This window comes from Amyelois transitella, chromosome 5 (genome assembly GCF_032362555.1).
Source record: "Amyelois transitella isolate CPQ chromosome 5, ilAmyTran1.1, whole genome shotgun sequence".
In the NCBI taxonomy this organism is placed as follows: Eukaryota; Metazoa; Arthropoda; class Insecta; order Lepidoptera; family Pyralidae; genus Amyelois; species Amyelois transitella.
In genome coordinates, this window is record NC_083508.1 from 8,216,790 (window position 1) to 8,242,023 (window position 25,234).

A 25,234-nucleotide genomic window follows, 5' to 3' on the forward strand; every position below is an offset into this window, starting at 1 on the left:
GTCATCTGTCATTACACACACACACAAACAAGTAGGGATGACGATCCTTTCCGAAAAAGATTGTTTTTATAATCGTACTGAATCGCATGCAGATGTATCGATTTACAAAAAAATCAATAAGATCGATTTCTAATAAAACGATTTTTCTTATAGTTCAAATGTAAATCTGCCAAAAAAGGATTGGTTCCATTCCATCTCGTTCTCATAGATATCGTAAATTACGACTAAGAGATAGGCTTATAATCTTAGTATTCTTCATTTAGGCGATGGACTAGCAACCTGACACTATTTGAAACTTATTTATATCATTAAGTCAAACAGCTAAACGTGGCCTATCAGTCTTTTCAAGATGCAAAAATTAGATTTACCCAGCGAAAGATTAAGACGTGATTAAATATTTGAATGTAATTAATTTTATGAAAAACAAGATATATAACCTATTAACTGATCTCTTACCAGTAAAATCAGTTTTTTAGTTCAGGGAATTCAACAATAATTTTACAACAATATCAAAGTCGGATCAAGTATGAAAGAATATATTTATTTTAAAAAAATATTTATGTTATGAAAAAGTTTAAGCTAATCAATGCTTCATAACTAAACTTATAAAAAACAAATTGAATGAATTTTCAAGGGTGAAACATCGATTACCTGGATCGATTCATTACTGCATATCGATTTTAAAAAAATCGATATTTTGGGTTTTAATATCGACTCTTTGATTAATCGATTTCAGGTCGCCATCCCCCCCCCATACACAATTACAATTAGTCACATAATAATATTCTGTGGACTGTGGTCATAAACACACTGCTTGAAAACTGATTTCGCGCTGAGTGTTACATCGTCATTTTGTGTATGTTGTCGTATATAACTCAATATTTTTATGTATTATTGAAACAATTGACTTTGAAATACTCATTTCTTAGAATAAGAGCAAGTAAGGCAATAAACATAAGTGAAGCACAATCCATAAACATGTCGCAAACCGATCAGCAAACAAACAATGGAAATGGAGAAGAACAAAGACCTAATGGAAGTAACGATGAAGGCGACGCTTTGGGCAGTCTTGCTGGCTCAGACCGTTCAATAGTGGCAAAAATGCCAGTTCACCGAAACTCACTGTATTACAAAATGGATCATAAGCGTCGTGGGGTCGCCATTATTTTCAACCATGAATATTTCGATGTCCATAGCCTAAAACCTCGAACAGGTACCAACGTAGACAGCGATAACTTGTCTAGAGTTTTGAAAAACCTTGGATTTCGCGTTACAATATTTCATAACTTAAATTATCATGCTCTTATTGCTAGAGTACAAGATGTTGCTGAAATGGACCACTCTGATGACGATTGTTTGTTAATCGCAGTGCTGACTCACGGAGAATTAGGCATTCTTTACGCTAAAGACACTCATTACAAGGCAGAAAACTTGTGGTTAAATTTCACTGCTGACAGATGTCCTACACTAGCAGGTAAACCAAAGCTTTTCTTCATACAAGCATGTCAGGGAGACAAGCTTGATGGTGGTATAACCCTATCTAATGTCACAGAAACTGATGGTTCCTCCAGCACTCACTACAGAATTCCTGTTCATGCTGATTTTTTGATTGCTTTTTCCACGGTTCCTGGCTATTATTCCTGGAGAAACACTACACGAGGCTCTTGGTTCATGCAGGCCCTGTGTGAGGAACTGCGATGCTGTGGCACAGAGAGAGACATACTTACTCTTTTAACACTTGTCAGTCAAAGAGTTGCATTGGATTTTGAGTCCAACACCCCAGACTTACTTCCTATGCATCAACAGAAACAAGTCCCATGCATTACTTCTATGTTGACAAGAGTCCTTGTATTCGGAAAAAAGAATTGAATAATACAATCATAATATCAGTGATTGTTATATTACGTTAACAAGAAAGGCAATATAATTACTGCCCTCTCTTTCAATTTTTGTACTCGCCTTCCATGTCAAATAGAGTATAGTACCAATGAGATTTTTATTTCCTTATTGGAAACCTTTACAATGTAATAGCAAAGTTGTACTTTGTTGTTTAACCCTAGAAAGATAATCTTATTTTAATGCGCGTAAAAGATAATCATGCGTCAAATTTACGCATATTTTCTCCCGACTATAAGTCGAATTATATTTATGATTTTGAATGAAATATCGTTTATTATACATAATTACACATATACAAATAAGAAAAAATCAAATATTTAAATTATATTTATTTATTTATAAGAAAAAAAAAATTAACTTAAACCTCTTCTATAAACCAACGAAAAATTTCGAACAATGGTTTTACCACATAAAAGTACTTTCTTTATATAATAATCAGACTTTTTATTATCACAAAATGATAAATGAACATCTTACATATAATAGAAACATAAAATAATACATAAAAGCACAGCTTTGGCACACATCAATATTGTGCTCTCGGCAAATAACATTCTTGCATTTTTTGCACGACGCACTAGCCTTTCATCTTATTTTAGAGGGACAGTAAGCACAGCAAGTGCGTTTTTTAAAGGGTGGCTCTTTGGGGATGACTTCTGATGTACATGGCACCTTTTTAGGTAACGTATTACATATATGATCGCGCAAATATCTCTTCAAAGTAGGAGCTTCTAAGCGCTTAGTTATAAACGCTGAAGACAGTCCCCTGCTAAGATTTTTCATAAACTTTTTACGACTTATGGGTTTTTTACCTTTATCGCAGCCATTATGGTAATAAATAATATAAGAATTTATGCACGCAATATTTATCATTCCGTACAATAATGCCATTGGCCATCTGTTCGTCTTCCTGCTACAGGACATCAAAGAACACATTTGTAATTCGACCGTATTTTGCTCCAACTCTACATTTCTACTTGACAGCATATGGTCCTCTTGTGGTTCATCTATAAAACCTTCCTCCAAGTCACTCTGCACATCGTCTTTGCTTTCGTGGTCCGAGATTTTACTATCAGTATCCTCACAGGGAACCTCATCTTCACTCTGCAAAAGAGCGGCCAGGATACCGTCTTCGTCCAAATTTCTACTCCCCATAATAGTATATATAGGTATCAATATCTATAAAAAAGAAAACAATAATACAACGTGCGAAATAATAAATAAAATACAATGAAACACAAAAACGATCACTTGAATTAAAATCTTAAAAGTCACGCAAAAGATAATCATGCGTCATTTTGACTCACTCAAACGTTATATTTCAAAATCGGTGACACTTACCTTAGCGATACGTACACCTCCCGGTAGCTCCTAGCGACAAATGAAATGTCCGGAAGGCACAGCGACAGATTCGGGCTATTTAGGAAGAGACAGCAATAATTCGAAAACACATGCGTCAATTTGACGCAGATTATCTTTCTAGGGTTAAGTAAACAAATGCATACATACATTTTAATTATCTATATTTGGTACTTAATATGTATTAGATTTATGTGCCATTGAATATTACCACAAAATTACTTAAAAGTTCAGGTTATAATGCCACAAAATAATGAAGATTTTGCTGAACAAAGGAAATAATGTTCTGTTTTATGACTAGTTATTGTAGTTTTTTAATACAATTTCATTCCAAAAATAAATAGAATTTGTAAAAGGCTGTGTGATAGCAGTGCTGTTGTTGATGTAGATACAATGGGTGATTTAGTATTAATATATTCATTTGAAGCACACAAATTTTAGGCGTAGTATTTATATAGTTGAGGAATAACTGGAGTTTTTAGAAACTTAAAAAGCACCATTCTATCATAAACCCATACAGCTGAATGTGGCCAAACAGTCTTTACAAGGCTGTTGGCAAGGGATATAGATGTGACTATATGTATGTTTGTTTGTAAACTCTTTATTACACATAAAAATAAATATAACAAATTACAAAACAGTTATTGGATTTAGAAGAATATGTACAATGTGGACTTATCCCATTTGGGATTTCTTCCAGTCAACTTAAAATATGTATGTAAAAAGCACACAATCAAAACATGGTAAATTTAATAAGTAGTATTTTTTTTTTATTAAATGCAGGTTTACTTTTAGTTACAAGTTACTATTAGTAATATACTCATTCCAAAAGAATGTAAAGAAAATCTATATAATGTGACATTTTGCAGAGCTAGGTTGTTTTTATTATAAAGCAAGTATTTATTGTAATGACAGTTTAATAAATAAACAATACAAAAGTTTAACTCCACCAGTGTGCGCCAGTGGTGGAGGGGATTCGAAATGTTAGCAATCATACTTCTTAATTCCCACTCTCGATACCAATCTAACGATTGAAGCCTTATCACAACATTTATTTTTTTAAAAGAATTGTCTAAGTTTGGAATTTCAGAAAAAAAAAACTAGAAGTAGTTGTTAATTATATGCGCAAGATCACCAGTTATTCCCAAATACTATTTTCATGTCTTTTTTTTTAGTAATTCTTCTGCTCAATTTTAATAATAGATATGTAAGCTAAAAATAATAACCTGTGAACTGTTGTTTCATATGTATTTTGTTATAAATGTAGTACGTTTATAGGTACTTAAAATAAGTATTCTCAAGGCTTTATTCTGACATTATTCACAAAAAAATGTTAATTTAGCCTTAAGAAAGTACATATCAATTAAACAAATTGATATTTTTCTGTGCTTACTTTTTTCATGTGTTGGGTGCATTAACAGCTAATGTCATATATTTTTAAGGTATTTTCTATCTATTTTAGCTTAACTAGGTAAGCTTTTAATGTGTTGTGTAATTTACTTTTATAATGAGATCATTGCCACTTGCATTTATAAATTATTGTGCACAAATCAGTGATAGCCATCAAAATAATGTAGTTTTATAGCCTTTTATTATATTTTTTTAAAATACGTATTTTTGGACTGATGCATAAGATGTAATGTGGTGGACTGATTAATTAGGTTTCAAAATATCCTTGAGGAAATAATTTTATGATTGAATGTAATTGGAAATTGTGCCTTGAATGCCACAGTCATAGTTAATGCTAGTGAAATTGTGATATCTCCTCAGGGGTTTTTGATGAACAAAGATACTGTTTCTTCTTTGCAATAAATATTTCTTCCAATCTTAAGAGTTTAATTTGGCTTTGTGGAAAATAAATTGTAGGTAAAGAAAAACAAACGTACATATATAAGAGATTTAATAAACAATTTTCTTAAAACTATTAACTAACAAGTGTCCACTCTGCTAAGGGCCTCTTCCTTGAGTTCCCAGCACTGATCCCAGAATTGACTGAGCCTTTGTTCTTGATTCGCGCAGAAATGTTTGAAGTCCCGTAGCATATGCATTTGGAAAGTTTCGTCGCCCGTGGCTGGAAATTGTGACCATTTCCATTTTTTTGAAATCATATGATTCCATGACCACAGGAAACCCATCTGTAATCAAAGTTAGGAATTATAAAACAATTTACACATTTCTTTTTTTTATGACTCCAAATAAAAATAACAGTTTCTTCATTTTACTATTCTAGATCCACAAAAATATCAATTGATTTTTAATCGATTTATTCTTGAGAAAATAAATAAAATCCAATATATAGCTTCAATTCAACAACTGAGAGGAAAACAAATATACAAAACATCTGTTAGTGTCAATAATGTCAATTTGATTTTTAAGACTGAAAATTTTGACAAAGGTATTACACTCTCACATCCCTACTTGTTCCCAGTTCTACCTTCCGCCGTTACGCGTTGCGGCCTGGGGTCTGCATATGTTGCTTTTTTAAGGTACAAGAACATGAAATAGTTTTTCTCAAGGTAAATGTTATCGACGTACAACGAAGTGATAATACATACCCGGCGGCTGTTATCATAGTCGTCCTTGTTTTTGCCGCTGACGTGCCGCGTGATTCGAGTGATGCCTTCATGGGGACTTGGCGCCGCGTCAGGATGTACTGGATATCTGCGAAATTAGACGATTGCATAATTGTGGCGGGTAAAGGCAGAGAGTCACTTCGCTATTACAACGCAGAGGAATGCCAGGATCACGACACCGCTACGTCATCGATCTCTGATCGATAAGTATGTATTAGGACTGGTTAAGTCATCTAGGATACCAGCACACAGATACCTATCACTTTATAAATTATTAAGTAAATGTTAGCTTTATGAGTCCAGTCACATACGGAAAATTTCCAAATCTAGAAAAAAAAAGGTTAGGGTATCATCATAATCAGATTTAGAGGTGCTCTGTGCGCGACGCCGTTTCTACCGCGCGAAAAACTATCGCTGCTCCGCTTTTTATTCTGACGTGAAACGGGACAGCGATAGTTTCGCGCGCGGTCAAAACGGTGCCGCGCGTGCTTTGCTGCGGGGGCTGGTCGTAAAATGTCTCTTTTGCGAAATAAAAACATGGTTATCAAATAATTATAAAAACCAAAAAAATATACCTAACACAAATTTAAACTCTATTTTGTCAATCAATTATAATTACCTTACGTTTCACTGAATAAGATGGGATTAAACATATAACTGTTCACAATGATTTCATTAGGTTCATCATGTAGGAGCACACCGAACATAAAATAAACATTTCTTTTGTTGATTTCTAAATCACATGATGAGAAGGATAGGCTGATCACTTACCCGCTGACTTTGAGTGATTTCACCGCGGGCTTTGTCCTCGGCACGGCCTGTTCCGTCTTCACGGCGGTGGGTATCAGGATGAACATGTTCCCTGTGACGTGCACGTACATGTGGTCGCCCATACTCTCGGCCGCGTGCGATGTGCTCTCCACTGTACACTTAATGAACCCGAAACGGCCGACGATCGCCTCTTGGAAGAGGAATAGGCGTAAAGGCCATGATTCTTCTGGGAATCCTTAAAGAAAAAAATATTATTTTTTACTTTTTTAATTTTAATTCCATCCTTAACAGCCGTGGAATAGTGAAGCCGTAATACCGTAAACTGTTGGCTCTGTTTATCCCCCCAAAGGATAAAGACGTGATATGTATCCAAGCACATCTAAAGTTATTTCCAGACCCGTAGTGAGGCTATTCATGAAAAATCTTACAGGTGTTAACCACTTACCTTCAAATAAAGCAGACTTGTTCCTCAACAGCGGCTCTTCATTCAACGGCACGTAGATGGGTCCTCGCAAAGGATCAGATTTCAGGGTGAATGGCAACGCCAGGGGGTCGGCGGGGATCGGGACCATTTGCAAACGGCAGTTCTGAGCTTTTCGGGCCCAACCGAAAATCTATAAGATGACAAAAAATCACCAGTCTTAAAACAAATTCAGAAATTTCCTTTAAAATAAATATAGTCCCGTGCTGGGTAGACAGAGTCGAAAAGCCTGAAAGGCCACGTTCAGTTGTATGGCTTTACGATGGAATTGATATTTAAATAGTGACAGGTTGCTAGCCCATCACCTACAAGAGAAATTCCAAGTTTATAAGCTTATCCCTTAGTCGCCTTTTAAGACAGCCATGGGAACATAATAACGTATACACATCTCGTACGCCTGGTCCGGTCGCAAGGTGGTTTGGTAACGCGCCCTACTCTATTTCATGTTTAAATAAAAGTTGTAAGTTTCGATGCATAAAGAGGCATTCTTAGACGAGCCGAATCCTGGTTACATTCTGCGCGAACGCAGAGGTGACTTGCTAGCCAAATTAATTTAAGAGTGGGGTTGCCGAAGAGCAGATTAGGTCGGGAGAAAAATACTGGAAAGTGTACCCTCGACTGGGTATCGATGTATAAAGGCAGCGGATGAAACTGGGAACACGTAAAGATAGAACAGAGAGAGAGAGAGAAATAAAGATCTTACCAGTTCAGCCACGATGTTCCCGCTGGCCACAGCCCACTGTATGCACATTTCGTAGGCCTGGTCCGGCCGGAAGGTGGCTTGGTAGCGCGCGTGGCCCCACTCTATGCGGTCACTCTTGTTGTTCACGTCGATGTCCAAATGCGTGTTCTTGTATAGTGGCACTGTAAATCATGACGCGCTATGAATATAAACATTTCATATACTTACGTACTGCTTAAAAATACAATAAGAGTTAACAAATAGAAAATGTATCAAATAAAATTTTGTTCATGCTTAAACACAACCAGTTGTGGTCTTCAAACCAGAAAACGAAATGACTTAAAAAATGTGTATGAACATACAATTAATTTACGATCGCACAAAATGTAGAGAGAAAAGTAGAAAGGCGCAATAAAGCAACTGCCCCCAGGAATAGGCAAGGATGAGAGAGGTGATATAATACTTACGTGAGCTACCACTAGGTAGATGCATTAGTTAGGTTCTAATATCGCTCAAGGGACAAGATCCAGAGATGTGATTGGCGCCAGTCGCCGTATCGTTTGTGAGAGCGGCGACCTGGGACCCGAAACCTCCACAACTGTCCATTTGTAAGAAATCTTGGCTAGACGTGGCGAAAGATGATATGCAAACCAATGGACTTACTAAGGACGCCGAAGGCAGACCCCGTTCTCTGAATAATTGCTGTGGAAAGTACAATCGGGTTTATAATTCGTTTATAATCAGATTACTTACGATCACTCCCACTCGGCAGATGCATGTAGTTGGGCTCGATATTATCACAGAGGAAGGCTGGCACACCGACGTCATCGCTCAAGGGACAAGACCCTGAGATGTCAATGGCGCCAATCGCCGTATCGTTTGTGACAAGCGGCGACCTGGGACCCAAAACCTCCACCTCCATCCATTCGTTCTCGAAGCTTTGTAGGTCGCCCAGCGGTTTCACGTAGTCGGTCAGCTCTGATAAAAGAAATTGATAACACTAGTATATTTATAAAATATCAATAACAAAAATGTAAAAACTTTTTGAGTCTTATATCCTATATCCTACGATTAGTAACGCATTTATTTAAACCTGAAGTAGTACTAAAAATAATAGAATGGCCATCTGATATTTAAATTTACAGTTTGATTAACACATTTTCGATTGCATTCTCAGCTATTGGGTTTAAACTTTGAGGTCCGTTACATCCAGCATGTAAATGGTAAGCACCTTTAGGTCTGTAAAAATTCAGTCTTCAGGGCTAACAAATGCCTGAGGACCCTGATGAGCTAGATATAGATTTTTTTAGTACCAATATATATTAAACGTGAGAAATAAATAAAAACCTTTGTCTTTCTTCTGAGGCAGAATATGGTACATGTAATAACCGACGATGTAACGTTTGGTCGTGTCGCCTGAAGCATGGCAAATCATTTTTTCTTGAAGCAGTTTCTGAAAGAAAAACAAAATAATTTCTTTGAATGATTTCCATTGAAGATGTATATACTTAATTAAGTTAAAAAATAATAATCCACCGGCAAGTCCATAGCGCCTATATTTTTACCTGTTGTCAATACCTATACTTACATAGCACTTATGAAGACAAAGAAAAGCGGGCTTACGGTCTGCTGGTTGAAACCCATATTCTCCGACGCAGAAAACAAGAGTTAAGTCAACTTCCTTTCATAATAACCAAGGCTTTATCTTCGGTAATCCCTTCCATAATGGCCCATCAGCCAATGTATCACGCATGGAGACGAAGGGGAAGCTAACGGTCTAGCGAGGGAAGCCCACGCGAAGCGACGGGTACAATATGTGTAGGTTTACAAGTTTACAACAGATTAATCAACTAACCTCCATAATAGCCAAGGCTTTTTCCTCGGTCATTCCTTCCATATTGGTAATCAGCCAATGTATCGCGTAAATTGAGACGAAGGTATGTGATGGTAGACTGACGGTCTGCTGAAGGAAGCCCACGCCTAGTGACGGGTGTCGCATGCGGTCAACGATCTCCGATAAGGTAGCATTCGCTTTCAGTTTCGGTTCGATGATCCTGAACATATTTCATGTTATTCATTTATCAGCCTACGTAGAGAATAAAGCAAAAGGTATGCAAAGAATGTGACAAAAAGTAAGATTTAATCATTGCCCTCCATGCCCTATTACTAGATTACTAGATAATATTATAAGCATTTAATAACCTAGTAGCCCAATAAATCGTTTGTAAATTTATCTAGTAATTTAATGGAGTATTTATAATTTTCGTCTTTCTTTTAGATAAAATTATTTCAAATGAGGATACAAAAGCGCCATTAAAAATGTTAAATAGCTCTTAATTATTAAAATCGGTTCGTAGTTTTACCCTTTCGTTAAAAAAAATCATCAAATAAAACAATATGCTTTTTTGTAGATCCATATTTGTCTGTAAAAAGAGAAACGTTACCCATCGTCGTAGAAGTCATCGCTTTCTCCAGTTTGCGACTGTGTTCTCTCGAGCACCGTTTTCGCAGCAGCTCTGTGTCATTACATAGTTCATTATCGTTATAAGTTATTTTATAAATTGTTAAAATAGCCACAAAACCTATCTATAGCGAACAATTGAATTTTGAACTATGTAATTTGTTGAACAGCGCCATTTAAAGGCTTGTATTGTTATCAGAACTGAACAGTGAGCCAAGCGCTCACTCACACTTCGTAGATATACATTTAATTGATCTGTGTATTTTACTGTAAGTTACATATATCATAACTTTTTCTTATTTATTTATTTATTTATTGAGTACACCAAGTTGCAACCAAACAGAAGGCAAAGTATTCATTTTTCCAGACAACAATTTACAATCATGCATAACATGTTTAAGATAAACTTCACTAAACTTTAACTATTTGTAGAAAAAAAAGAACTTAAAATAAATAGGAACATACATTTGGCGAAAGATATTGTTCGATATTGAGAGGTTATATGGCGATTGGTTTAAGTATAAATTTGTTAATATGAGATGAGCAGCTTTGGCTAGGCAAAAAGCATTCGTTTAAGCTACCAGGCATTTTTCACTGACTTAACTAGACAAAAAAACGATGTTGAAAATATTTTTACAAATAAGTTTGGTTTCAAAGAAACCCTAAAAATTAGAAAAATCTACATAAGTATGAGGTTATTTTAAAGTCTTTACCAGTTTCAAATTCAGTTGCCTCCAACACCATACTAAAATTTTCAAACCAAGATAAGGCTAATATTTAAATATTTAACTTATATAAAACATGTAAAAAATATCCAGACTATTAAAAATAAGTATTTTTGCATTTTCTATCTTTTGGTTTTAAAATACTCATACAATTTTATTCAAAAAATCTACTCTACTCTAAAACACTCTGCTACTCCCAATTAAAAGATCATTTCTATACTATGACAGGAATAAAAATCACTAATGAGACAATGTATGAAGAATGAAAGCGAATGGCCATACTCACTTGTTTTGGCTAGTGTTTAGTGACTTAGTGGGTGAAACTAGCTGCAATTAAATTGATAAAAGATAAGAATAACAAGCAACCAACAAGGCGCGTTTCATTATTAATAGCATAAAGTACATCTTATTAAAATTGAGCAAAGTATCATATCTGTAAAAAAAAAAGGTTAAGTCGAACTAAACGATACAATAAATTTTTTTATTGAAGGAAAATGATAGAATACGATTAAATTCTAAGCTAGACAGCAAAATACAAATAAGTAGATACATAGACATAGTACATACATATACAGGAATGAATTAATGTGCAATTCAGGAATGAGTAGCAATATTATCGAAGATGTATTCCAACGGCTACCTATTTCTATTTTTTTGTTTCTAACTAGCTCAATGAGAAGAGTTTGTACATTAGATATAATTTGTTACCAAGGATGATATAAACATTATGATTAGTTCCGAATAGAATAAGGTAGTATAAATGTATATTTATGGTATCATGAGCCCTGCTTGATATAGTCCTTATCTCCGTAGAGTGCTACTAAACATTTCATATAGGTCACTGACGACTAAAGCAAGCAGAACTTACGGATGCCAAACCGATGATGCCACGACATCACTACATTTTTATAATCATGTTACCTTGTCTGATTAAAATCAGTTAACCAACACCAAATACCATTATTTATAGTTTAGTGAGTTCCGTTTGAAATACATCTTCCGTGCAGACACAGACAAACAAAAAAGCTTTAGCATAGCTTCCTTGCCCCGACGCACACAGCACACTTTTTAACTTTAAAAAGTTTTAACACCATGCTACCAAACTGGATCAATAAAAACAGGTCATGAATAAAATAGTAGATTTTCTTTTTGGGAGAATTTAAAAATTGTACTTAATGAATATTCGAATACGGAGGCCAATATAATCAATTCTATTCTCATTGGTCCAGTTGCACTCGAATTCAGCTGAAGTGCGATTGACAAGACGGATACTTATTTGACTTTTGCCATAAGCTACATGCTTATTCAATAGAAAGATATTAAAGTGGTTATATATAATAAGAGTGAGAAGGAGAGTGTGGAGGGAAAGGTCGGAGTGGGAAGACCTAGACGAACGTATCTTGATCAAATTAAGGACGTCCTGGTAAAGGGTCAGGTCAAAAGTACCCGAAACCGCCGAGCTTGTATGAAGAGAGTTATGAATGTGGACGAAGCGAAAGAAGTATGCAGAGATCGTGGCAAGTGGAAAGAGGTAGTCTCTGCCTACCCCTCCGGGAAAGAGGCGTGATTTTATGTATGTATGTATGTATGTATATATAATAACCACTAAAACCAAATATAAGTGAAACCCAGGCATCAAAACGGAACAGCTTAGATGCAACTTGGAACATGCGAAGATGAGAGCAATATTCAATCACAACGATCTGTCAATCTCACTTATTTTATCATAGCGTGCATTGATACATAGTTTTGTAATGTGGGTACTGACACGGCTTCGATCCGGAGTCTCGGGCGGTCAGGCAGACGAGTGCTGCCCACTCGCTCCCTGAATGGAGAGTTTGAAGCACCTCCCCCTCCCTACCACACAACATACACGTTAACATTTACTACTACAGGACGTTTTATTGACTGTGCAGTGGTACCTAGTAACTTCCTTGAATGGTTCATTATTAAAAAAAAGTAAATTTCTGATACAATAAAATAGGCTATTACTCAGTTGTTATATATGTAATTTAATTAACGATATAAATATTTAACATAAATTAGTTTTACAAGTCCTAAAGTTTACCATTAAACAAATTTTGTAATAAATACAAGCCAATGAATTTGTTAAACTAGATTATAAAGGTAACGGTCAAAAACTTAAAAAATGACCGGGCAGTTTCAAATAAAACGAATGTGACGTCATTGAGACAGCCTGCGTACCTAATAAAAAAGAAATTATATCAGATCTATAATATAAAATAAACAAAAGAAGCCAGCAAACGATATAATTCACAGATATTATGAGTGCATTCCGTGCATTATGTATGTAGGTATGCATAATTTTATAAGCAGTGCAAATATATACGCATTTTCCATGAGGTTCAATGAATGGTGACATTACATTTTAAATAAAAAAAAAGAAACAAAATAGAAAATACTTAAATTTCTTTTTGATTTTCATATTAACCATAAATATCTATCTATAAAAATTAAATAGCTTTACACTCTCATGTGACCTTAATGCAATAAACGTGTTGAAAGTAATGCATACCTATGTGCATTTAATATTATGGAAATACACAACCCATTACATGACCCGAATACGTGAAATTATGCACTGTTACATATAAAATTATTGCAATATCAGTGTATTAGTTCTACTATGTTATGTTGACCCTCGAGTATTAAAGAAGGTTTGTAGATTAGGATTCTAAGGCGCCACTCCAATTTTAGTTGAATGAGTGAATTTTTACAAACCCTTGTCATCTTGATGCTTATTTTGTGCGTACGCGATGTATGCCAAAAGAAATATGCATTTATAAATATTATTAACAATATATTTTTTCCATTTATCTTAAAAATTTTGACTGAACTATACGTACTAACTCTATGTATTTACTTAAAACTTATAACGCTGTAAAAAATAATTTCTAGAGACATTTGTCCCAAAACATAAAGTAAGATATTCTTGAAATGATCAACAAATGAAATATATATCTTCGGTTTGTCCGAAGGGGCTAAGGGAAGGGGGAAGGAATGACTATGACGATAGGAAGTGAAAGACAAAACAATAATTCGGTCAAGTGGACACTATGTGTGAAATTTTGATTGACGCTTACTGAAACAAACTGAAAATTGTAAATTAAAATGACATTAAAAAATGGTATGGTAAAATTTATATTTTTTCCCATATGTTTAGAAAAATTTACTAGTATCAACAAGCGTCATAGTATAGCCAAATGCAGTGTCTCATAATATCGCAGGTTACCTAGCGGCACGGATTTATACCTGTGCGTTCCTAGTGAGGATGGAAGTCGAGTGTCTTCGGCGGGTCAGCGTGGAGTCCCCGGCGCCGCCCAGCGAGCCCGCCATCTGCAGCACGCGATCCTACACATCCGACCATCCGACCGTCCGGCCGACCGTCCGACCAAACCCACACAAACACTGTCGCCTCGATACGAATAGACGAACAATAACCGTATTGGACGTCGCACATCTTGAGGCTTTTGATTGCTTTGTTCAAACACTGAGCGATCACTCCGCCTAGTGTCCGTTTCTTAGTGTTTCTCTTATTTAAATCAATAAAAGTTATTGCCATGCGGTCGAACCCAAACAGGAAATATCAGGTGTCATATATAATGTGCAACAAAAAGTTAAAAAATAAAGTACGATAATTACAGAATAAACCGACGACATTCATGCGCACACCGCATACACTCATTGTGCTTTGTTTACTGTTTTGGTTGAAAAATATTGGACATCAAAAATTCTGCAAATACATAAATTTTGACATGCAGGATATATGGGTACATCAATTTCGTGTTTGAGCATCTGTTCAAATGGTAATTTGTATGATATAAACATGATGTAAAGCATCTTTTTAGTCTGTCATTAAATTGAGGTATTAAGATTTCATTAATCAAATATATTTAATTGTGCGTCGTAAAATCATGCAGTGCAATAGCGGCTACGCGTTGTGTCAAACTAGGTGCAAATTGTATACATGCTACTTTAAAATATACAAAGTAATATATACAACTATATAAGTATACGTAGAATCTCCTATGTAAATATAAAGGGAAATATACATTTAATAATATTCTCTTTTGCAAGAATTACATACTATGAATTTGATTGAATTTTGTAACTGTAATACTAGAAAATATAATTCGTAAATAATAAAATGTTATGCTTAAAGCCGTGTCGTTTCCGGCAAATATAGGTTTTTTTTTTACTTTTCCATCTCTTCCAGTGGATGTCATAGACGACAATAAAAACGAACAAAGGTCAAAAGCACTGCACATTGACTTCTGGTGTGTCAAATCTCTCCCACATCGTTGCGTATTCTCAGTTGTTCGTATTTACTAGGATAATCAAGTGTTAAAACAAATAATAATATGAAAAACATTACTGACATATCTCCTTTCATTTGAGCAGTTTTGAATTCGGTCTCCTTTCCGTATACCTTAGAACTTACCCTCTGCTTGTTGGGTCTTTTGACCTTATTGAAGTACAACTCGGCCATTTTGAGGAAACCATCTGTCAGTTGGTCTAGATCGTGACGAGTATACGCCGGGTAGATGTCGCAGTGAGTAGTTTCGTCGTCCAGGATTTGCTTCGTCGCCGGGCACGGCAACGGAAGAAGTAAAGTGCGGAAACGCCAGTATTTCAGCGCCTATAAGTAATAAATTAAACTTGAATTTGTGACAAGTGTGGGGGGAGGGCATAGATTGTTGCAACGTTCAGGATTCGCTTCGTGGCCGGACACGATAACAGGAGTAGAGTGTGGAATCGCCAGCATTTTTTACGCCTATGTTAACATTTTTTTTAAAACATGTAAGGTTAAAATCGTGACATGTAAAGTTGTTTATGTTTCTGCAATAGAAGGTAAATTTATCTCATTCCCGTAAATGGGATATAAGTGTCGACTCAAGCGAATAATTAATGAAAAGAGGATTGCAAAAATTTAAGACTATCGAATGTCACGATTGAAGGTCCCGTGTAGCATTTTCGCCGTTTTGAATTCGAAATTAACTATTACCACTTTATTTCGAGAATTAACATCCTCTTTCCTACATTCACCTCTTAAGTTTGTCCTCACTTCCAGGAATCTTACCTCGACAAGCAAGAAGTCCGTGTCGCCTCTTGTACAGATGTAATGGTCCATGTAGTTCCAGTTATACGTCTCTAGCTTCTCCGTGGTGAACGACACCCATGACACCTCGTAAGTGTCGTGGTTGGGCGCGTGGAAGCGGTAACGGTAGTGGATGTTGAAAGGAGGGTATGGATGTCTGGAAATTACGTATTTTTTTTAATTACCTTTATTGCAAATCTCTCAAGAAATCCTAAATTCATAAGATTGTTAAGGATTGAGAATTAAACCAAACTAATTCTAGTGTTAAATGTAATTTAAATTTGTGCTTCGCACGGGTAGCATTAATTCATATAAACCTTCCACTTGAATTAGAGATTATATTTAAAAAAATGCTACAGAAATCTTAGTTTAGTTTTAAAGATCTAAGCATATATAGGTATACACAAACAGACGCGGAAAGCGACTTTACATTATACTTACTAAGTATGTACCTACTTACTGAAGCAAATACGATCTATCCCATATAAACAAATATACTCGTACTCATTTAGTTAATAAGCCCGAACCGAATATATATGCACGGTAATCTCACCTTGGCCTATACCTCGTAACCGTAATAGTCGACCCCACCAAAGTAAGCTTATGGAAAATCCTTCCAATAGATAGTAGATAACGTTTTGCAGTGTTCGCAGGCTTTCCGCACTGTGGCGCCACTTTCGAGGGCGGCGGCGCAGGAGTCGATGGGCAATGGGATTCGATCACGTCGTGTTCATTCACCCCCACTATTAACTGGAATCCCTGTAAAATTATATTTTAAAATTAGAATTTCATTTATGTCAGCCAACGTTTAGACATCCATTCACCATTATTGATGATTTTGGGGAAAATTTTCCCTTATTCACTATTTTGCTAATATTGTACTAAATTCATCATTGAATTGACTTTTGTCCCGGATGTGTCTTCCCCGGGAAAGAACGCAGGGTTCACCTATGATCTTAATCCAGGAGTGTCAAAGTCAGGTTATTATAAAAAGCATTTCCCGTCTGATTTTTGTTGCGTTACCCAGCTCGAGATCCATACATTAAAATTATTTGAACAATTGTACTGACCTGTGCAAGTCTCTGAGACACCAATTCCTTGAACACTTCAACAGTGGTCAACGGATCTTTGTAAATCGCCCTGTTTTTCGCAAAGTCCGCGTTTACGTCATCCGGCAAAAGATTATAGTCTGACACTAAGTAGTCGTTCTGTAGAGACCGCTTGTCGGGGAAGTAGTCGGTTGTGATCGGCAGGCATGCTGGGATAGTGAGCGACTTCCAGTCCACACCTGTTTATTATCTTAGATGAGTATCGACGAAGTACCTATTGTACGTCTTATGAATTTATTTACAAGTTGCAAGTTTCCTGGTTGGCAGTAATCAATGTTTCAAACTTGAAAATACATCACATATGGCGAACGAAATGTAAAAAAAAGAAAACCGTGGTATCGAAAATTCGACTCCAAACGAATATTTCATAATGTTAAGTGTGAATTTTTAATCATTAGCATGATGCAACTTTCAATCTTTCGTAGGATAGCTTCAAATAGATAGTGTCATTGAAGCTCGATTTAACTTATCATGCATAAAAAGCATTGTTATACGAGTACATAGAGGTATGTAAAACCCTTCATATTTTATAATATTAAAATACTTAAATATTTCATTAGTCACATAATCAAGATAAAAAAAATTTAAGACTAATTTGCACATAGCAAAATCTTGAATAAAAAATATTTTAAAGTATTCAAAAGGAGTAGGTAATTAATGGAAGAAAAAATGAATGAGGTGATGAAATGTTCCGGTGTAGGAAAACAAAATGCATAGAGGCGTCACTTTGCAAGCAAGGGCCATGCTCTTTTGAATGACGAATAAACATGCATTAGAAAGATTGTGTTATTAATTATAACATTTCTACAAATTTAATAACTGTCGAAACTACAACATATAAGTACTGGATTTGCGAATAATAATAAAAGCTTTCCCCATTCACTTCACTGCAATTGGGTACTTGACTCCGATTTGTACTCGCAAAATATAGTAAGTGTTACCAACATATGAATAATCATACCACGCTCCTAATATCTAATTAATTCCTACAAAAATATTTTTTTTATTAAATTATTGTCAAGTACTCAATTACTATGTAAAATTCCCGTTACAGCGTGGTTTAATCACTTAAGGCATTAACTACTCTATGCAAATCCAACTGATATCAAACCTATGGCCCGGTTCGCTTCGCGTCGTATCCAATGAGTTCGAACGACGATAGGTATCATGAAACATTAAAATGAGGTGAACATTATATATGTGAACACATACCATTAATAATTAATAAAATAACATAAATGTTATACGAACAGTTATGTTACTTTTTATTGGGAAAATTTAAGTACTAAAAATTTAAGTAATAAGAAATTAATATAATTATGGATAATTTAAAACTTTTATAATAATAACGATTATTATGTAAACCAAACAAATGAATCGCATTTTATATATTTCCTTTGCTAAAGGTGCATATGAAAAATCACAATAAAATTATTTTCTCCACTGACTATCCAAATAATGAATGATAGAAGAAAATGAGTGGTGCGATTGTATAACATTTAAATTATGCATATTGCCTACGAATTACAGAACCACTTACAGCCAAGTCATGATACCACTTAAATATGATCATGTGTGTTTAAAATTATGAATTTATACCATCAAATAAATTTATCATCTAAGAAGTCTACGCACACGGTAGCTTAATACCTGACTTACAAATGACCAAAAATTTTACCTGCTTAATTTACTCTAATTTTTGTGACGAAAATTTCAAAATAATAAAATAGATCACTTAGCTCAATATTTAACTTAATCACCATAGATATTCACTACAAAACACGAGACACACGCATCCAACGAAATATTCAAATGAAATTTACTTACCCGTGGTAAGGGCCGGCGTCCACTCCTGTTCGCCGGTAGCTCCCCAAAGTAACGCCAAAGAAGCATTGTTTGTCGTGGACGGGGTGCTTAAAGCGGTGCTGAGAACGCCTGAAGTACTTATCATTCGTTTGCGACTCATCACGTTACCTATAAGAATATGAAATAATTTATTAGAAGATTCGATATCTCGCCTGATAAATACGCAATACAAATAAGAATAACGACGCATTCAAATAAGAATATCTTCACATTTAACAAAACAAAACAAAATTTAGAGTAATACTAAAATACACAGTAAATACAGTATATAGAATATGCATGTGCACTTTATCGCACCACCGACTTAAAGTTTTTCTGTTTGGTCAGCTGGTAGACTGGTAGAGAATGCCAAACGGCATTAGGTCCGCCTTTTGGACATTTTTTGTTGTGCAATAAAGTTTTGAAATTGAAGTGAGCATTATTATTTAATTTTTTAAAGACGGGACAAATTACACAGATTGCGTTAGCCTCGAAGGAAATTCCAAACTTGTTACGAGATACTAACCCACGATACTATATTTTATAATAAATACTTTTATAGATAAACATCCCAGACCCAGTCAATTAGAAAAAGTACGTTTCTAATCTTGCCCTGGCCAGGATTCGAACCCAGAACCTCGAACCTCCGGTGTCACAGACAAGCGCACTACCGCTATGCCGCAGACTAACCGCATAATATAATTATATATATACATATTATAAGAATAGTCGTCAAAGTTAAAGAGTATCTCCATTAAAATAAATGTAATAACGTACCGTCTACTTGGTATATAGGGTGGTTCATGGCGGTAGTTCCATTCTCTTTGTTATTACATTCTCTATGGTTTTCGGTCCTGTCTTTCGACACTTCTCCCGCAGGTCGGGCTTGGTAGTGATGCTGCTGGATCAACACGCCAGTGGGACCTAAAACAATTCCATACCAATATTATATTGGAAATTGGTAATTGGTACAAGCCACGAACGGGTAAACGAAACGTTTTTTTTTATTTCACTAGAAGTATTACAGCTTTGGTCTCAAATCCATACATAACTTTAGGAAATATTCGTGTCTACCGTCATGTAACTAGTGAGTTGTACGGTGACGTAAGAACAGACGAAAAACTATGTGAGAGCATGACTATATTTTCTTTACAAAGTCCATACACTAAGAGAAACTGTATATACCTTCATAATAAATAATAAACCTGGGTGGGTTAGATAGTTGTTAACAAGGTAATGAAAATCTTTTTTTCGTCGTCGAAAATTTATTCTTAACACACAGTAGGTACGTACCTTTAGGAAATATGTGTGTCCATCGTCGCCTGTTACTAGTGAGTTTGACGGTGACATGAGAAGGGTCGAAAGGATTGATGAGAGCTCTTCCAGTCCTGATCACCGGCTTGTGACTCGAAATGGAACTACGAGGAGATAGCCGTTTGCTAGATAAAGGACTGTCCACACAGTCGCTGTTGGTGTCGAATGCGTTTAGTTTTCCTGGAAAATATTCATAACTGTTAGAAGCTGTTATTTTGGTTATAATTATATAATACAAAAAGCAGTGAAATTTTATTGAGATTAATGCCGAGGGTTTGTATTAACTTTTTTATAGTGAACCCTCACTTTCTCTTAAATTGCGACTAACGTTTCGGTTGGTCTATCAGTCTAATGAACTAAAACGGTATCTAAATTGCTACTCGATAGAAAAAAAAGCGGAATTTTAGTTTTTTATGCATAATTTGATCAACGCAAATACGTAATATATTAAAAAGAAAAAAATATTCAGAAAATTAAAAGCCTACCATTGCCGGCCAGAATGTCACCTAGGCTGTGATGTATGTCAGGGTCGGACATCTTCCTGTGTTGCAGAACCGGTGGGCTCCTCCTGCTGATGTTTTCTAGGCCGGCCACAGATGTCTTCTTAGTACGGCTCACTTTTTGCACACTACAACACGAAACATCTCAATCATCTCTAATGTAGTTGACGATTCTATTGCGTTAGCTATTTTTAGTACGTATCTATCCCTTAGTCGCCTTGAACAACATACATGGGAAAGCGATGGAGTGGTCCTATTATTTTTCTTTTGGTGCAGAGTACCACACGGCAGAAATATAATAACAACGATTTGAATTGATTTCATATCTTACCAAGTGCTGTGGGCAGGCGGCAATTGGAAAACTTGTGCGTCGTATGCATCAAAGTCAAATATCGAATTATGCATATATTCATCCTCTTTCAATAGTTTCCCTTTACGATCATCTTCGTACATTTTCTTGAGGGGCTCCTGACTTTTTCTTGGCGGCAACTTTATTCTTGGAATGAAGTTTGAGTACGCCACTTTTTTATTGGTCGAGTAGAATGACAAGTTAATCCAATGTGGCATAGAGTAATCGTCTATAGAATTGAGATTGTTGTCTTTGTTGTGGAATTTGAGTAATGGGACGGCGTGTAGGGGTTGTTCGCCGACGCATACTAAATCGCTGCCGACGCCATTGTCTATGATTCTCTGTTTAGTGACGTTGGTCAGTTCTCTGTCGACCTCGAAAACTCCCACCCCGGGTGTGATGACCACGCTAAGTTGACCGGTGCGGTCGAAGCACCGGTCAAGATAATGTTTTTCGAATACTGTAAATTAATGTATTACTTGATTTAACAAAAAATAAATAGAATATCAATGTAATAATTAAAAAGGTAACTTTTTTAGGCACACTTAAATAATTTAGGTAACAGAATAAAGCTAGAACCAAAAGGGCATCTGGTGGCCATTAAAGAAAACCACTGCCAAAAGGTGGGATGTGGTTCAATTAACACAAACAGATTCAGAATAATTTGTAGTTTTTAACGTCAGTTCGGGATGCAACACCACTTTAGAACTATTTCATTTCTACAAATGGAATGATGAGGGAGCCCCAAGTGTCTAACAATAAGATTTTAAAGACGGTCTTTACTTTAAACCTTGTTCTGACAGCACAAAGCAAATAAAGGTTCTGTTAATTCCACTTCAGGGTAAGAATAAAATTAAACAATAATCTAAACTTATTGTTTACCATTCAAACTCATGTTAAGTACTTCCAAGAAATTCCCTTGGGCAGCAGTTGAATTGATGGCAGTTGGTATTTCCATGTTGGGTCTTTCATGATATTGCAATACAATTTTCTGATAATCTGTAAACAGTCTTCGCAATTGTAAAAGGACATTAGACCAGTCATCATATCGCTCATTTTGTACGGCAACTCTGTAACATAGAAGGAAATCGAATAGGAATCATAATAACTTTTTTAATATGTTAATCCAAAGCATAAATGGATAATTTTTAAATTACAATCCAGAATGAAGTAGGTACTAGGTACTTGCTAAAATAAAATCACCTGTAGAAATCCTCATAAAATCTTCCTCTGTATCCTTGCTGTAAACATTCTCTCATATGTTGTGGAAAATCCTCTAAAGTTTTCGCTTTATAGAAAGTTCTTGAGAAAAGCACAATAGTCACTTCATGATTACTGCCATTTTTCTGTCAAAGTTCAAAAATATTTATTGAATAATGGATATTGACAAAATTAACCAAACAAAATTTGTGGTCTTTAAGTTTATAAGGTGAGATAGTTACTATTGCTTTCCAGTGAATAATCATTAAAATTAAATGAATTTATTATTAACTTTTACGCTTTTGATTCTTAGGCAGTTTATGCTTTTTTATGCATATTATTAGATTGTTTGAATGTATGATTGCAGAGACAAATTTGAACATACCTTCCACTTTGCAAATAAGTCTGCTAAAAATCCATTGACAGCCTTTTCAAAGTACAAATCTCCATGAATATCAAAGTCCCACATCTCAGAAGACATTTGTATGAACAGATAGACCATGGAAGTGGAAGATCTGAACACTATTTTGGTGTCCTCTGTGATGACACCGCATGCCACTCTATCTCCCTGGGACCACATCTCATAAACTTGACATCTTATAGCTCCTCCACAGTATTCAATTTTTTTGTTAAGGTATACACATGTGTTGACCTAAAAAAAGTAAAAATTAATTTTGAAAATGTCATCTATTAAAATCAACCTTGGCCTGAAATTAATCTTAGAGGTACAGTCATAATTAAGAAAAAGAGTTCACATAAAGATATCAAACTAATCCAAATAAAAAGAAAATGTGCACCACACATTCTCTCCCTTCAACAATATGGACAAAATTAATATTTGTACCATATTATTTGCACATGCAGCAAAAGATACATACCAAATGATTTTTCAATCTCCACATTTCTGACCTGCCCATGTACTGGTCTTTGAATGTAAGCTCCACGGAATCAAGAGCAACATCGGCCACATTAACAATATTGACATACACATCAGCAAATGTACGTAATTGGAAAGTTGTTGCAATACTTTGTTCCACACTGATTGTGTCTGAAAATAAAAGGAGTTTTTATTGAGTTGCAAACATAATCCTATTATGTTCATATCTAAATGATTCTTTGTAAATAATTGAGTCCCAAAAAATTAAATTGCATTACAATACATTTTCATTTTATGAGTTAAAAGATCCGCTCACAATGGTTTAAATGCCTTCTGGCCACTGTGCCAAGTCAATATGGAAAGGTTCCCTTTACTTCAGTTAATTATAAAGTATCATTTAGGTGAATGATACTTTATAATTAATAGATAAAATTAAAGATAAATCTTAAATGTTGACAAAATTCAGTAGCCTTGCAGTTCTGGTTTCCTCACAATTCCTTCAATGTTCCATGCTTTTTTTTATAATTTACCTTGGTATACAATAAAATGAGAATGAAACAAAAGAAATATGCATGGATCATAGCAAGTTGAAATATTTGTCTTCCTTACAGGGAAGAGGCTGATTGTAACAAATATGTACATACCAAATGTTATTAGATATTTAAAACAACTAACTAAATCAATACAATTATCTTAAGTAATATATCACAATATCATTAGTATTGTTTCATTTGCTATACATTTAGGTGAAAATTGTTCAATCATAAAATTCTACTTGAATGTAACATTCTCTAATACAAGAATATATTATTTTCTCATATAAAAATGCCTTTTACTTCCTCCTAGAAAGAACAAACAGAAAAACATTGTGAGGATGATGGGTTATACCCAGAATATTATTAGAGCTGAGAAATAAAGAATACAGATTCACACTGCCAAAGAACAAAATGACAGATTGCCGTAAGGAAGCTCTGAATGCTGTCATAGTATTAGCCAAATACGAAGATAGAAATAAATGTTTAAACTGTACCATCTTTGTCAAAAAGAATAGATGATTTTTCAAGAATCAATATGTAAGTTTTGTACAAAAATAACATTTTATGAATTATAGTAATAATACCTCTTCCTCGACCAGGTGCATCCACTTTTGTGACTTGTAAAAGCAGGCGAGGGTAATCATTTTCAGGATGATATATTTCAACAATATCTTTTTCTTTCAACCCAGGATAGTCCTTCAGGCTTATGATTAAATCTTCCGCTAAAAGCACAAAAAGATTTTTTTTTCAAATTAACATGACAGAAAATAATGGATCTGCAATAAACTGAAGAAGTCTAGAGTTTGTTGTCCATGAATTTGGATCAACATGATCCAATTTCATGGACCTTATCAATCAAAAGTATATACATACAATAAACAGCAAAATATACTTACAGCTAAAACTCGACTGGTGAACAATAAGTTTAAACGACTTCATGATTATCGGTGGAGATTTTGCTACGTAAGATAATGATTAGTCATAATTCAAATAAGTTTTATTTTAGCTGTTTGTGTTTATAAGGCAAAATACAATGTAACTTAAGAAAATTTTAAGGATTATATCCTAGATTAAATGTATTACTACTTAATTACATTTTTACAGTGATAAACCTTGAAATTATATACTTTTACGAATAATTTTTGTTTTGTCCTTAATCAACTAACAAACCCAAATAATTACAAAATATTTTTAGGGTAGAAATTATAATTGACAAGGCATTTTTGACATCTTTGACTTGGACACTGACATAAATAATCCAAACTGAAGGAAAAATAGCCTACCACATACGTAGCTATTAAATATACTATTACATCGTGCTATAAAATATATCTACGTGCATGACGAGCTTCATGGTTATACGGGTTTTAGTATATCTTTCTGTTCATTTATTTTGTTTTTGACTGAAGCTAATCTTTTTTTTGTAATATAATT

General features: G+C 34.9%; 2 protein-coding genes across 7 annotated transcripts; one reads left to right on the top strand and one right to left on the bottom strand.

Annotated features, from left to right (window-relative positions):
- The first annotated feature begins 771 nt into the window (after positions 1-771).
- On the top strand, positions 772-5,084 carry LOC106131791 (caspase-1-like). The gene is made up of 2 exons (XM_060944322.1): positions 772-2,048; positions 3,383-5,084. The coding sequence occupies exon 1, from the start codon at positions 859-861 to the stop codon at positions 1,867-1,869; it is 1,011 nt and encodes a 336-aa protein (XP_060800305.1). The 5' UTR covers positions 772-858; the 3' UTR covers positions 1,870-2,048; positions 3,383-5,084.
- Positions 5,085-5,141: 57 nt separating this feature from the next.
- Positions 5,142-24,995, bottom strand: LOC106131789 (GATOR complex protein Iml1). 6 transcript variants are annotated; one of them, XM_060944318.1, is made up of 26 exons: positions 24,697-24,995; positions 24,385-24,522; positions 23,266-23,435; positions 22,773-23,039; positions 22,391-22,533; positions 22,070-22,257; positions 21,170-21,647; positions 20,824-20,966; positions 20,318-20,518; positions 19,802-19,948; positions 19,007-19,153; positions 17,141-17,358; positions 16,624-16,829; positions 16,053-16,227; positions 15,414-15,611; positions 14,225-14,308; positions 11,238-11,278; positions 10,210-10,281; positions 9,621-9,819; positions 9,113-9,218; positions 8,519-8,743; positions 7,787-7,947; positions 7,048-7,216; positions 6,603-6,837; positions 5,814-5,919; positions 5,142-5,393 (listed from the first exon to the last, which is right to left on the bottom strand). In XM_060944318.1, the coding sequence occupies exons 1-26, from the start codon at positions 24,737-24,739 to the stop codon at positions 5,187-5,189; spliced, it is 4,467 nt and encodes a 1,488-aa protein (XP_060800301.1). In that variant the 5' UTR covers positions 24,740-24,995; the 3' UTR covers positions 5,142-5,186. The 6 variants fall into 6 exon arrangements, with proteins under 6 accessions (XP_060800301.1, XP_060800300.1, XP_060800298.1 ...); XM_060944317.1 differs by having other exon boundaries at positions 14,225-14,323; XM_060944315.1 differs by lacking the exon at positions 11,238-11,278 and adding an exon at positions 12,720-12,808 and having other exon boundaries at positions 14,225-14,323.
- Between the last annotated feature and the right edge of the window lie 239 nt (positions 24,996-25,234).

Excerpts from the sequence above, each read along its gene's own strand:
- LOC106131791 (XM_060944322.1), top strand. The coding sequence starts at position 859 with ATGTTGTCGTATATAACTCAATATTTTTATGTATTATTGAAACAATTG.
- LOC106131789 (XM_060944315.1), bottom strand. The coding sequence starts at position 24,739 with ATGAAGTCGTTTAAACTTATTGTTCACCAGTCGAGTTTTAGCT. Across the intron at positions 5,920-6,602 it reads AAATCACTCAAAGTCAGCGG|ATATCCAGTACATCCTGACG; the intron begins GTAAGTGATCAG and ends CTAATTTCGCAG. Across the intron at positions 5,394-5,813 it reads ACTATGATAACAGCCGCCGG|ATGGGTTTCCTGTGGTCATG; the intron begins GTATGTATTATC and ends CTTTGATTACAG.